This window comes from Stigmatopora nigra, chromosome 12 (genome assembly GCF_051989575.1).
Source record: "Stigmatopora nigra isolate UIUO_SnigA chromosome 12, RoL_Snig_1.1, whole genome shotgun sequence".
In the NCBI taxonomy this organism is placed as follows: Eukaryota; Metazoa; Chordata; class Actinopteri; order Syngnathiformes; family Syngnathidae; genus Stigmatopora; species Stigmatopora nigra.
In genome coordinates, this window is record NC_135519.1 from 8,090,498 (window position 1) to 8,105,509 (window position 15,012).

Consider the following 15,012-nt stretch of genomic DNA (forward strand, 5'->3'; position numbering starts at 1 on the left):
AAAAAAATCATGTGATGGTTTTGTTGCAACAAGCCAGTGGATTATATGGGCCTATAACCGTCTGTTAACACAACAGCCAAGTGCGCCACCTCCTCCTAGAGTGGTGAAAGCAAAACAGCTGGGGATATGTCATTGTAATGTATATAGGGTGACACTTCTGTAGCCTCCACGTGGAACACTGAACAAATGCATTGACGGTAATAGACGTCCAATCTATGTCAACTGGGAAGGGCTCGAAGCTATCAAATAATCTCCAATTTTTCTTCTCAGTTGACCAGGATTGGACGTCAAAAGCCGTCTATATGAAACAAAACAAACACATTTGGAATATCTATCTTTAAAATTATTTGATTTGATTTTGAATTATTTGTTTTTATGACTCATGTATTTTTTATTTGCATTTTAAAAATATTTTATTTTATTGCTTACTATTTGATTTAGTTTAAATAATGGATTGTTCAATCAAATAATTGCATCTTAATTTATGTATACTAGAGTAGTGCATAGAATAGCATTCTGTATTTTAGTATAGAAAATGGTATTATTTTCCATTGCAACACATACAAATACAAAATTAAGGCTACAAAATATTGACTCCTGTCCAAAATTAATGTGATGAAATTTAAGCATTTGTGCGTTTGTGCATAGTATATGTCAGTAAACTGTTCACTTTTGTCTATAATGAAGAAATAGTGAATGATCTAATTCCACACTAACCTTTTGAAATGGCAAATGTTGGAATTTCTTTATACACGTTTGCCCTCTAGTGGCTAAAAATGGTAAAAGCGCAAAAAGTGATTCTGCTGTATATGTGCTTGCTCTTTTGCAAAGGGAACAAGCATTCTTACTTAACACAACAAACCAGCCTGTTTCGTGGGCAACAAATCTCCCAAGTGCAAGTTTGCTCTACTGCAGTAATACATGCCTAATGCAGCTTTCTTACAGGTTTTAACGGATGTCTTTGGCAGTAACATCTGGACCAAAGCCGAACGGAACAGGGTGCCACAAGCTGAGAAGGTTTGCGGCTCTTTTCTAAGGCATAAACACTCAACCGAACTAAATTGCTGCAATGGACACTTGGTGGAGAGACGCATACAATGAAATGGACCACCTACCTACTTTACTAGAAGATGAGGTATTTTTTTTCTTTTTCTTGCAGAAAAAGACGTTTGTTGTTTAAGATTTGCATATACTGAATCAAATGTATGTTAGATTAAAACCAGTTGTTCCTAACTTCCAACAAATCACTATAAAAAAAAATGTCAGTGCATATTTGATTAAATTGAATTCCTTTTTTTTGTCATTATACAAGTTCAAGAAACAATCACAAGCTGGTAAGTACCAAATCTCACAGAACCAGTTTATTTATTTTCAATTAATATTATAATTATTATTTTATCTTGCCAGTACTGAAACTAGCAAATACTGTATTGCTCAGCAGGGATAACAATATTATCACCCGGGTATTTGTTTTTTGTTGTTAATCTGCATTTTCTAATAAATACTACGGTAAGTCTCACATCATATTCATGTGTACTCTAATGAGAAGAAAGTTGGCCTTAGCTGATTTAAAGCCTCTATAATTTCTACAGTGATTTGATGGAACTGCTAGTAAAAACCTGAATCTGGGTTTAATATTTACAGCTAAATATTCATGGATTGGATTGATGCTTTCTTACTGAGTTGCCAAAGATAGCTCCTACATGTCAAGTCCACAAAAGCTCCCACCAACACATTCTCATAGCAAAATTGCACACCATCTGTGAGTTCTGCAGCCTTTTTCACTGCTCATCTCGGTCCCACCGCATACACAAACCCATGACTACTCCAAGAAAAATCTCCACTAGTCACAAAGCTCACTATATGTAGGACATTCTTTATGCTATAGGATTTTTTTTACTTTTCTGAGCATTGCTCCCAAGTGAAAATGACTATTTATAGAGTTGCAGCTGCTGGTTTAAAGACAGTAGCATTTATCATCCTGTAAGAACTCACAGGAATACAGTATTCTTACATCATAACAAACAATTCTGCTTTGAAATCACATTTGGTGATGGCTGAACATGCATTGAAATATGCATTTCTATTTGCATACAACAACATTATGGTGGGGGGAAAAAGAATGATTAAATTGCACTAATATTGAGATCATGAAAGATGTAATAATTGTGATGATCTTTTCTTGCTCCTTACCACACGCAAACCTTTTATAAGTACAAAAGAGCATCTAATAATATTGGGACAACAGAACAGAAGGGGACATTAGTCTGGGTGATGCTGACTTGGATGCAATACCATTGGAAACTGGGGCCATTTCCACTTAATGACTCACTTTACTGTGTGGGTGTGTAGAACTCACTTTGTGGTGTGGCGTCCGTGTGGAGGATGTCATGAACATTGTGCCAAATGGCCTTACTATTGAGTACAATTTAATATACTAATGCATTTTGTAGGACAGAAATACTCATACTTGTGCATTCAAGAATCATCAGATTGAGCAGTGGTGACAATCATCTATCTACGAAGAACTGCTACTAAAATACAGAAGAAAAGTCATTTAAAATCACCAATTGTAAACATAATATGGGACTATTCTTTTTTTTTAAAGGGTAATATTTCCTTATGGGGACATACTTAACTCTGTGAACGTTTGTCTCTAGGAGAATGTGTCTCTGGCAGACATCCTGACTCTGCAAGACAGGTGTCTGTCTGAAGAAGATGTGTGGGCAGTGTGTGCTGAGTGTGTTCTAGCTCTGCAGAGTATTCGACCCTCCCACCTCTTCCACACCTTGTGCATCACTCCGGACACGCTGGCCTTCAATGCTCATGGAAATGTTTGCTTTATGGAGCAGATTAGCGGTGAGTTAACAGCAAGGGAACACCATTTTTATGAAAAAGTTTCGGAAAAATACTCCTGTACTTTCGAGTTTAAGATCATCAAACTATTTAAGATTGTAAACATAATTACATTCATTTCATGATTTCTTTTTTGAAATATTAACAGCTAAAGGTTTTTTATTCCCTCCTTGATGCTCTACTATTCTTTTGTGATTCTTCATGAGGGCCTTTTAATTGCAACGTATTTCCCTAATCTTCATTCTGCACAGTATGCTACCAATCGCATCCCTTCAGTGATTTGTGCATTCACACTAATCCCACGCTTTTATTGATCGTGTAAAACCAAATGTCAGCAATACAAAATCGTATTGATCGCAACTACTGTGTCATTTGCAACAACACGCTCACTCTAAAGCTATAATTGCATTTCGCAGTTCCATTCACTTGTTTGACATCTGCCATGGTTTGGAGCACTGTTTTTTTATTTTTCAATATATCTGTTGATCCTCAAATTAACCCCCCATCAGTCTTTACAAATGATCTTATAGCAATTGCTAAGTATAGTATCTGTTTCTGGCTTTCAGATGATCCTGAAGGATTATTTGTGCCTCCTGAGTTTGACAGCACAGGCAGTACATTTGAGGTATGGAATTATTGTTTTCATAGCAGACTCAGAGACAGTTAAATTCCCATTTAATATCGGAATCACGTTTTATGGACTCACAACCTTTAACATGACACTTACAATGGGTGCCTCAATGGCCTTGCCAACTAATTATTGATCGTGTTGACATTGTTTACACTTAATTTGGGTTTCATCATAAGAATACAAATGCATTTATATCATGTACTATGAACCATTTTATTAAAAAATATATTAGCAAACAGGTTGTGCAGTACAGAAAATCGCATTTATTAAAGAAAATGACACCCATAATACATGTAAGTCCTTCTTTTTGTTGGAATCCAGGGTCATGTTTTCTCTCTGGGTTCAACTCTGTCTGCGGCACTGAATTTTGTCATCGAACCAGAATTACAGGTTGAGCTAGGAGAGGTCATTTACACGCTATTAGAAAAAATGCAGGAAAAGAAACCAGAGGATAGACCACTTATAAAGGTAATAAGTAACAAATTTCCATTCTCATAGTATACCATAAACAATTGCAAGTTTATAAGACTACATGTTTTTCAACATTACATCTTTTAGGACATCCTATATCAGGCTCAAGCACGTCTGAAGCACACCTCATCCGCAGCTGTGTGCCGTAAATTATCCTCTGTTGGACGGCGTGTGCTCTCCATTGAATCGATATCAAATTTCCAAGGTCATTCCATCAAATCTCCTCGCTATGTCAATATTTGATCTCTGTTGTGATTTCATACTTGACCCATTCCTTCCCAGATAAGCAAGAAAGCTGTGAGGAAATGTGGCAACATCCTAAATCCAAAAGACAGATTTCATATGATATTAACAAAGACCAATCCGCAAAAACCTCTATGAAGGACAACGGTGTACGCAGGCAGCAGGTTGGCCATTTTGTGTTGTACCAAAAAAAAATTCATCTCTGGATAATTATTCCGAAACCTAGCTGTGTACCGATACCATTGTTGTTTTTTTCTAATAATTATCTTTTAATGATAAATGCATGCTCACCCAAATGTAAAGGAATGGCTAACATGGCTTGGTCCCACCTCCAATGGTTTGGTCGTCTACTGATGATAAACTCATTAAAATTTACAGCGGTAGGAGGACGTAACACGTTTGTCATCACGTTGGGAACAGTGAGAAGCCTGCTGTTGTTTAAGGCAGTGTCCATAGCTGGTGACCATCTTAGGTTGGTTACTCAGCAGTTTAAAACTAGATCTGTAAAGTGCATATTCTGCAGCAGCAAGTGATTTCTTGGTACTTCCCGCTACCGATCAAGCCATTTAAGTATCATATGCCACTATTTTCATTGACAATAATTAACAATCCAAGGCTATATACAGCATTTAAGTCACTGTATCTTGGTTTTGAGTGATTAATTGTTGTCAAAGTTTACCATTGTAAAAAATGCCTTCTAGAAATTTTCTGTTGAACGTATCATAGCATCTGGAATATTACAGGTGTGCGTTGGCTGGGATTCCTCGCTCTGGAATGAGGAAATTTCCGACAGATGCCGCCCAGATTTAGCACACGAGCTGGACTGCTGTTCTTACAACAAGTCTCCACTAAGAATGAGAGCTCAGCAAAAACTCAACACGGCAAAGTGGGCACTCAACCGCTCCTGCTCCGTCCCCAACTCCAATAATCCACCTTGTCCCACCCCGCTTCATGAAAATATGAGTATACCTATATCAGATCTTACTGAGATTGAAGCAGATCAGCATTTGTGTTCCGATTCCGTCCAGTGCAGCCGATACAAAAGAATCAACCGAGGAGGGTCCTGTGAGTCCTATCCATGTCATAGTGAAGATGATTACGTGTTGTCCGTTTCTGACTATTCAATATCAAGAAGAATAAATGAAGAGGCCAGCAAGCCATCATGGCATGAAAGAAGCCATTTCCAAGAACATCTTGAACATACATTAAAGGAAACGACTCAGAATGTAGCCTCATGCTGCAAATTTGCTTCCCACAACTACTTGGATGTGGAATACGACACCCTCGGGGCACAAAAATCAAAGGACCACAAACTCTACATGCCAAAGAACTTCATGACCAAAAGCATGCTTTTCCTCAATGAAGAATCTCAGCATGAGGTTAGTTGAACTCTGATTTCTCCCTGGCTTTCTATATAAAATGTTTATGTTAGAGGATACTTACATTGGACTTTCCTTTTGCCATTTAATTCTATTGGTATACTACACAACATCTGACAGATTTTGATAATGGATCTTTAAGATGACATCACAATTTGTCTGCAGTGCAGAGTAGTACTGATACTGTCTATATACTTGTTATATTTCCATTGAGTTTACAGAGGATAATGCAATTTCACATTGAGTAGCATAAGGAAATTCCAGTATGTTATCAAAAGGATATACATAATGAAGTCAGCAATTCTTTTTGTTCCCCCTTTCTCTTTCCTTCAGTGGATCCCACTAAGGGAATTACTTGCGCATTGTGAACTAGGACTGACAGTGAATGAGCTATGGGCTCTCTGTTATACCTGCCTGGCATCCTTACAGACTTATATTGACTTTCCAGGTACACTTCTTCATCCTTTCATTGACAAATTGTGGTTGCTTTTATTTCTTCTTCTCACATATGTGGGTGCCCGGTGGAGTGAGTGGTTAGCGTGTCAGCCTCACAGCTCTGGGGTCTTGGGTTCAAATCCAGGTCACGTCCACTGGTGAGAAGATTGCATGTTCTCCCCTCCCCGGGCATGTGTGGGTTTCCTCCGGGTACTCCAGTTTTCTCCCACATTCCAAAAACATGCATTGTTAGGCTGATTGGACACTCATGAGATGAGAATACATCTACATATAGTCACCACTATCCTACAAAAGGTTAATTTCTGATTGAAGACCATTTTTTGTTTAATTTTTCTTAAAAGGAGAATGCAAATGTGTTCTGCTTATTTTCATTTACACTGATTTTGAAGTAACTTATCATTGTTGTATCTTATTTTCAATAGCATGCTTATCCCTGGACACTGTATACATTGGCTGTCAAGGTGAAATGCTTTTCTTGACTCCTAAAAACATTGGTAAGATCACTTTTTATTTTTCTCACTGCTAAAGTAGAAAGAAAAAAAAAAGAAATCGAAAAAGAAAGACAGTTGGCAGCGTCCCACCTAGGGTGACTTCACTATTCATCTTTGATGCACTGTGAGTCCTCTGGCAGTTACCCCATGCCTCTTGCTTTAAGTAGGACTTTAAAGTGCACAAAAGAGCTTCAAAAATAACACTGGTGCACTGTTTTGTCATTGTTTTGTATATCTTTGCATAATATTTTGTTTTTGTTGTTTTTAAGCATTGTATAAATGTGTTCCATGCAGAATCTCAAGATATATTTTATCTTTCTCCTGAATATCAAGAGCATGGAATTGTAACTGAGAAGGTATGGTTAAAAAAAATGCCCTTCAATGCCCAGTGTTTTTTTTCTGATTACATTGGTCTGTGACTGTCTAGGCCTGTGTTTATGGGGTGGCTGCTATCCTGTGGACAACCGCTAAATTCCCTTTGTTGCCCAATCAGAAGCTGGTAATGCCTCATAAACTGAAACAACTTCTGCTTGAGATGGCAAAGTACGCACCCATGGAAAGACCTTCCATTGCCATGGCTAAACAGGTTGAAACAAGCAACATTTTTAAAACATTTCTAAATCAGTAAGATTCATCATCCCTTGTAAATTAACATCACTGCACTAAGAACTTAACGTTTGGACAATAACTGGATTCAAACAATTTTGCCATTACCACGACATATTGTTAACTATCTATAAAGAAATAGATTGCTTCATTTGTTCTGTGCCATGCAATAATTCCTAGAATTTTTTCCCTTTCCTGGAGGTCTCAATAACTACATTAGTGTTATGCATACATTTCAGAGTTGTTGTGATTACTTGACACGTCAAGGGACCAATGCTACAAATGTATGGAACCAACTAATCAGCAGAGTTAATGCGGTAAATTCAGTTTGTTAAGTTTGTTAGCCACATTTTATCTGTGATGATAATATGTTTTTAACCAATTCTACTGTTTTCCAGCCAGTATCAAGATCCATGGTTAAAGATTTGAGTCCACATGACACAGACAAACCGAAAGTGAAAAGAGATAATGGAATGAAAATGCCATTAACGAGTGAGCTGAATTTTTAAAAGGTATGTCGCCGCCGGCCCGATATCAACTGGGATAGGCTCCAGCACCCCCCATGACCCTTGCAAGGATAAGAGGTTCATAAAATAAAAGAATGATTGGATTACCTACAATAGAGTGAAATTTTGAGCATATTGGGCAGTTGCATTAATGCGCTGTCTTAATTGAAATAACCCTCTTTAAGTGTATACACATATTATTTTGCATATATGTCATTTAAATGATTGTGAAGGGTGCATAATGGAAGCACTATTCATGAATAGCGTTACCCATGGTAACGTGTTTTGTTTCACTGAATGCTTAGCAGTGTCTAAACACATTGAGAAGATATGTTGAACCTACTCTCCACTGTTAATGATGTGCAAATCCTTTCAGCGGGAAGGACTTGGGTGGCTGAAAGGAAACGTGAATGAAAGAGAATAATTAATTTCATGTCTTTTTGCATTTATATAAATATATATATGCATTTGGATCAAAAGAGATGCTCTGAAAATGAAGTCTGTTCATGCAGAAGATTTTCATTTATTTTCCTACTTTCATATGAAGTCAATATTTATTAAGGGAGGGTAGAAAGACGGAGGCCAGGTGGGTCAACGTAGCCGGAAATTCAGTTTTTTTTACGTGCCGTAGCTGTATTGATTGCATCAGGAATCCCCTTAAAAAATGTAAGACTTCAAGAATATTACCTTCATTTTTTTTCTATTCACAATTCATGAAAGAAAGATATTGGCTCCAAAGCTCCCTGTGGTCCTTGCGGTTTACACTTCTGTTGCTGACGAAAGTCACATGAATTGAGGCTGTGTTCTGGATGGATTTTCTGGAAATTCAGGACTTTTACGTTTAGACATGCTTGGAAAAAAACAAAAATTCAATTGTTAAGGATGCTTCCAAACTGACATTTCAATCTGTGGCACTCATTTCTAAAATAAGTGGGTCAATAGTATTGGTTAATAACAGACTTTAAAAGGAGAAAAATGTATGGTGAATTCAGCACAATTATCTTTAGGGGCATGAGTTTCACACTACATTTATTGTGCAGTACAAATACTAATGACCCCACTCCAGTACAAAGTAGACTGTTTTGCTTTTCTATAACCCATTTTTTTCACTGCCCATGTGATTCAGTCAGCTGTCTTTGTTTCTCCTCTCTTGCCGATCTTGGCACACTCCTTCTCTGGGATGACATAGACATGGATGCTTCAGATGCAAGGCTCACTCAGGAAGGAGACCACTTAGCTAGGGCCAACGATGAAAGCCACCCTAAAGCGGAATGCCATTCAAAAGCAAAGGAACAATTGCCTGATATTTGTTTTGAACAGATGAGTCCTGACTGCCTAGAAGTTATGGAGGAGCGAGATTCTCTAGTTTCGGAGCAAATTATCTCATCGGGATCTACAGCCGATGGACCAGACTTGTACTTCAGGCCCACCTGGGACTTGGCTTTTTTTGGAGAGGATTCTTTTAGCCCAGAGGTCTTCCAGTATGCCTTGAGTCTTGGCCAGTATTCAGGATTGCCATGCTTGGATGTTAAAATACAGGTGAGTGAAGATAGCAGTCCGATTTGACTTTAATCCTTTCAGGGACAGTGGTCACTATAATGGACAGCTATTTCAAAGTTGAACTTGGAAAGTAGCTATTTTTGGTTAATTAAAAAAAGACTGTTTTTGGACTTATAGGACCTTTTTCCCTTCATAGGACAATGAACAATTTATGATCAAGAAAAATATTAAAATATCATTAGCAGTTATTATTGTATTTATTCATCTTTATTATATATTTATGTATTTTTATAAATTTATAAATCAATGTTTAGATTAATATAATGACATGTAAAACTAAATTTATGGAAAAAAACATTGGTAACGGCCTGAAGCAAATTTGTTTTTCATAGTATTTCACACATTACATGCTATTGATAGTGAAGACACTCAGTTCATTTATACTAGGAGGATTGATTTTAAATGGTCAACTTTCAGTGCCATTGACAGTGCTTATGTCTAATCCATTTTTACAGGGAGGGCCGATTGAATGTTGATTAAAAGAGTGCCTTTTTGGGGGTGGGCTGAAGAATAAAAGTAATCATTTGTGCATGATGAACGTGTTAAACCTCAAACTGAATCCAATCACACACTGTCAGGCTTTGGGGTAAATAGGGAGAGATCTTATTGGGGACTTGTAAAATAATCTGGAACCTGGATTGGAACATTTAATAGTTGAATTTGACCTTTGGCAAAAGTTTTGATTATCATTTGCACATGAAAATGGACAAATTGTCTTTTTATTTGCAAACACTGGTGACCCACTTATGAAAGCTTAGAATAGACACCAATAACCCATCTTAAGTCAGTCAGTAGCATTCTTTTCACTGTTGACTTCAAAGGATCTGTTGAAATTTGTTGCTTGCTGTAAAAAAAGATAGAATTAAATGGCTGTGGGGGGAAAAAAGAGGCCAAAGGTTTCTTCATAAATTAAAAATGAATCAAAGATTCACTGAGTGTAGTTTCTTTTGAACAGGAATTACAGCAGCAGCTGATCATTGAAACAAGGAATCTTAAGAAAATGAGAAATTTCCACCAGAAACTAATTCAGCAAGAGAGAAAGAATCAAGGTTTGTTTTTATTATATACACTGTAATGCTAAAATTATGATTAAACACATTTTCAATAACAATATTTAAATGAATACAAAATGTTTTTTTTCTAAAGATTTTGACAACAAAGGAATGCTATCCAAACTCAGGGCTGAACTTGAAGAACTGAGATCCAAAGTAATGTTTTTGAGTCATGTTAAGAAGTACCTTGAGGTGAAGTACATTAGTAGTACGCCGTACTGCAACTTTAATTTATTGTGTCCATACAAATGATTTTATGTTTTGCTACAGACACAAAGCGTGGATCAGTGGGGCTTGGACACATCAATACTGCCTGGCTCTTTGTGTCCTTTTGTCCAAAGCTCTGAAGAAATGTGCATCTTAAGCTTTACAACTCACAAAGGAAAAGAAAATCTGCATGCTGGCACTCCTCTAGGTCTTCTGGCTTACCTTTATGCAAAGTAATTTTCTATATATATATACATACTTTTCACTGTGCTTGCATTTTCTCACCCATTTGACCAAATAACTAAATACGTAGTGCAGTAATTACTAAGTTAAGAAATAAGGAAACAATAACTTTTGTTAGTCTTTGGGTCATGCAACATTTTCTATTTACACAGAAATGCTGCATCAGAGGGGTACATTCAGCAGTTCCTGTATACGTATCGCTTTTTCTGCACTCCTGAGCAGTTATTGCAGTTTATTATGGAGACATTCTCCAGGGCCGTGAGGTATAATAAGAATTCCCAATCAAGATGATTGAGCTTCAATGACATATGATAATCATTTATACGTATATATATTTTTCTTATTTTATTACAGAGAGGGTCCAGATAAATCTGAAAATAGTGCTAACATCTTTCATCGCAGTTTGGACTTGCTGTACATGTGGATTATGGATTGTAAAATTGTTGATTTCACGCCAAAGTCGAATGTTGCAGATGTTTTAGAGAACTTCCTTCGTAATGATGTAAGTGCACATCAAACATACATTCATAGCAAACTACAATATTTTGACAAAATGTCATTTTCTATCTTCCAGTGTCCATGTTTTTATATCCACTCTAATTTAAGGCATTGAAAATATTTTTTGCATACACAATACATTCTAATTTGCCTGGAAATCAATCCAACGGACATAAAATGTGTTTTGAAATAGTGCTAAATAATACATTTTACCAGTTTTTTTTCTTTCATTTTTCTCCTCCCAGGTCATTCCTGTGGACAGTCGAGGGCAAGTCCTTCTCACTGCTCTTTTAAGTCCACCAAGTCCAATTTTTAGCTTAAGAAATGGGAATCAAATCCAATGTGAAGTAGAATACCCTGGAACTGTGGATCACATGAGGAAGGTGACTCATTAGAATCAATGTCCTCTTTTCATCCCTATCCCCAAATCCATTTATTTTTTAAGAGAAAATTTAGTTTTATCACGCTGGCAGTCCGGAACAATGATTCTTTTTTTTTTTTGTTCTGACCGCATTAACCGACAAATTTTTGTCATTTCAAAGTTGTTAAGAACGTCCATTTTTCTCTAACTGTCTTCTTAGTGGAAAATGTCAACAGGCGTACAGCCTTCAGCATCTCCGCCAAAAGAGAAGAATTTCTCCATCTTTGCAGCTCTGCCCCTGCCTTGCTACGTCTCCGCAGGAGCCGATCCTTACAACTGCGATGTTCACAAGTCCTTCAGCCAGAAAAATTGCAGTGCTCTGAATGTAGCCCAGCAACTTACACTTCTACAACAGGTGCAAAACTTTTTTGTATGTGTTTTTTTAATGTTTCTTTTGGGCGGCGCAGTTGTTCTACTTGAGCACTAGGGGGAAACGCTTCACCGTGATTGTATCATTAATGTCAATGTTAAAATGCAGGATATTTTCCACCGATGCCATCCGGTCCATTTCCTCAATTCCAGAATTCAAGGCATCACAGACAAGCCCTCAAGGAAAAACAAGTAAGCCTTCATGCTTCGGTACAATATTATATTTCTATATAAATATTTTTTTTTATTATTATAATTATGTTTTATTTAAATCTCCTTATACTTCTATAATAAAAATGAAAACATTCATTTCAATTTTATTGCTGTCCATGAATTGAAAATCTAGATTATTTTCATAGGTGTGGTTTCTTTTGTTTAGTTTTTAACCTTAAATCCATTAAAATTCAGGTTTGGAGTAATTATTTCCCCTATATTTCTCTGTCCAACAGCAGTTCAAGCACTGGGTCTCAGCAAATTCAATCAGGAGAGAGCATCAGTCTGCCACATGATGGGACACCATCACGGTCATACCTGCAGCAGCTAATTGGTTACTCTGACAGCGTTATAAAATGGATCTCTAGTGAAATATTGGTTTGTGAATCAGTCAAGGTGAGTTGCAGTCTACACTTGGTCATCCTATAGACACTTTGCCTTTAGGCTGAAATAGTGTGTGTGCACTGAAGTGCTTTTGTCTATGTGACAAAGACTGTGACCTGAGCAATCTGTTTCTTCCCATTACCTTTCATTCAGGACCAAGTTTCCCTGTTGATCAAATTTATATGCATTGGGAAGCATTGCTATGAATCCAGAGATTTTGCTACAGCCATGCATGTTTTAGGAGGACTAGAGAATATAATCGTCAGGAAATTACCAGTAAGGGCGCCTTGCTATAAATTATACTACATGTTTTTTATATTTAATTATGGTAATTAACAAAATAGGAACATAACCTTTAAATGTCTTAAACTCTTAAGTCCACAATATTAACATATATTTTAATTAATTGCAATTGTAAATGCACTAATTGTGTATGAGTCAAAACATGATATTTAAATGAAAATGAACACCAAAAATGTATTTATTTTTGCCTACTACAGGCATGGAAACATCTGCCTTGTAAGATGCTTGAAGCACTGCAGGAACTACGAGCTGTGCAGGTGACTGCCTTTACACTCCATTGTGCTGACGGCTTTTCTGGCCACGTTTTGTCAAACTGGGAAATGTGTCTCAATTGTATTATCTGGTTCTGTCCCTCGCTATTTTGCTGGAAAGGTTCCCACTTCATTTCAGGGCCAAACACATACTATGTTTGGGATTAACTTCTTTCCTCAGGTGTTCCTGAAAAGTGATGACTGTTGTCTTATCACGGAAGAACACAAGAGGAGAAAGCCCACCCTGCCTTCAGCACAAATCCTAGCCATGCATGTGCAACAGCGGGAAATTGGAGCCTTCACCATCACGAGCGGAGCTGTCAAGTGGACCAAACTTAGGTATGATGACATTTCATGCATGGTTGAGCAACCATCAGTTTCAGGTGTAGTTAGTTTTCATTTGACCCTTAGCTCTCTAGGTTATATATCAGAAGACTATAGCAAGTGTCAATGTTGAATGGATGGACGTTTGACAGAGGCACAGGGTCGTCACATGGGGTCAATTTGTTATAAAAATCCATTTTTGTATAATCATATCCTATTTCCACAAAGGTTAAAGTAGTACCACAGGTAGTACACATTCTTCTTGAGCAATATATACAAAATATCCATCCCCAATTCGTCTATGCATCGATGGCTGAGTTGGCCCACTTGTTTTTTTTTTTTTCCCTTTCCTTCTCGCCAGCCGAACTGGCCAGATGCTGAGTCACAGCGAGGGGCAGTTGGATAGGAATGAGGCAGCTGTTGAATTAAGAGGTGGCCACTGCTGTAGCAGATGGCACCCGCGAGAGGAGGGTTTGATTGGAAAAGAGGTTGCGGTCCAGATGCTTCACAGCCGATGGCTATACACAGATGCTCAGGGCAAAAGGGCTAGCAGAGACAAGCAGCGCTACAGCTGGTTGGACTGAAACCAGCCTCCTCCATGTTGTCTTCAAATTAGGTCACAGAAGAAATAGTGCTAGTTTTAGAAAATCTCATAAAGTACTATTAATGTTTTACATATTTTCCTTTTTTATTTTCCCATCCCATTTCTCATTGTTACATGGGGTATAAAAGGAGCATAGCTAAAGTGGTGAGTCAAGTCCACGCCTTGCAGGAGGTCATTTTCAACTACATCCCAGACTGGAAATTGCAGGTCTACCTTCGCCATCGCATCAGCCAGCTCGGCAATTCTGACATTCACTTTCATGATGCTGCCATTGATGCGGAATCTCAGCAGTCAATGGAGCGTGAAACAAGAAGGGTTCAGGACACCCTGAAAAAGGTTAAAGCCTCCTTCCAGTGAGTCCTAACCTGTTCCCGCCTCAAGGCGTCATTCAGCGACCCATAACTGAACCACGACATTTGTTGCTTCTTACCATGGCAACAAACAGTTTCAGCCACATTCTCTTTAGATGCAGAATAAAAACATTTCATTGTGTGGACAGTCACAATTTGTTCTACTTTTGAAATGTAAACGTTTTTGTTTTCAAGATGTTTAAAGATAGCATCATGCATATTTAAAAAGTAGGTGGCCCTAGTGCATGACTGGTCAGAACATTGCTTGACAGTTGTGAGATTAAAGGTTGAAGAACGGGTGGTGCATTGTAGCAAGGTGACTTGTTTTTTGTGTGTTGCCCAATTAATAAAATCTAATGTGATATTTTTAAAATGGGAGGGGAGTGCCCTGTTTGAGGAGATGGTGGAAAGTGGCTTATGTCCATGGATTCAAATGTAGTTATGCATTCATTCATTTATCCAGGTAAATCAACGTTCAATGTTGGTGTGGCTGCAAACTGCAGAAAAAAAGAATTAATTCCAAATACAAATGGACATTAAAACAGCATAACACCATGCACATAAAATAAATGAAATTACATTTAATATGTTACA

The 15,012-nt window shown here is 37.5% G+C and overlaps 1 protein-coding gene across 1 annotated transcript; it reads left to right on the top strand.

Annotated features, from left to right (window-relative positions):
- The first annotated feature begins 843 nt into the window (after positions 1–843).
- kndc1 (kinase non-catalytic C-lobe domain containing 1) lies at positions 844–14,791 on the top strand. Its single transcript, XM_077730099.1, has 27 exons — positions 844–1,135; positions 2,661–2,859; positions 3,423–3,481; positions 3,809–3,955; positions 4,046–4,163; positions 4,241–4,365; positions 4,945–5,580; positions 5,914–6,028; positions 6,459–6,530; positions 6,822–6,883; positions 6,955–7,113; positions 7,373–7,450; positions 7,532–7,640; positions 8,766–9,178; positions 10,155–10,248; positions 10,346–10,443; positions 10,522–10,691; positions 10,854–10,964; positions 11,056–11,203; positions 11,445–11,582; positions 11,781–11,975; positions 12,099–12,181; positions 12,439–12,598; positions 12,740–12,862; positions 13,087–13,146; positions 13,322–13,479; positions 14,197–14,791. The coding sequence occupies exons 1-27, from the start codon at positions 1,070–1,072 to the stop codon at positions 14,423–14,425; spliced, it is 4,125 nt and encodes a 1,374-aa protein (XP_077586225.1). The 5' UTR covers positions 844–1,069; the 3' UTR covers positions 14,426–14,791.
- Positions 14,792–15,012: the final 221 nt, after the last annotated feature.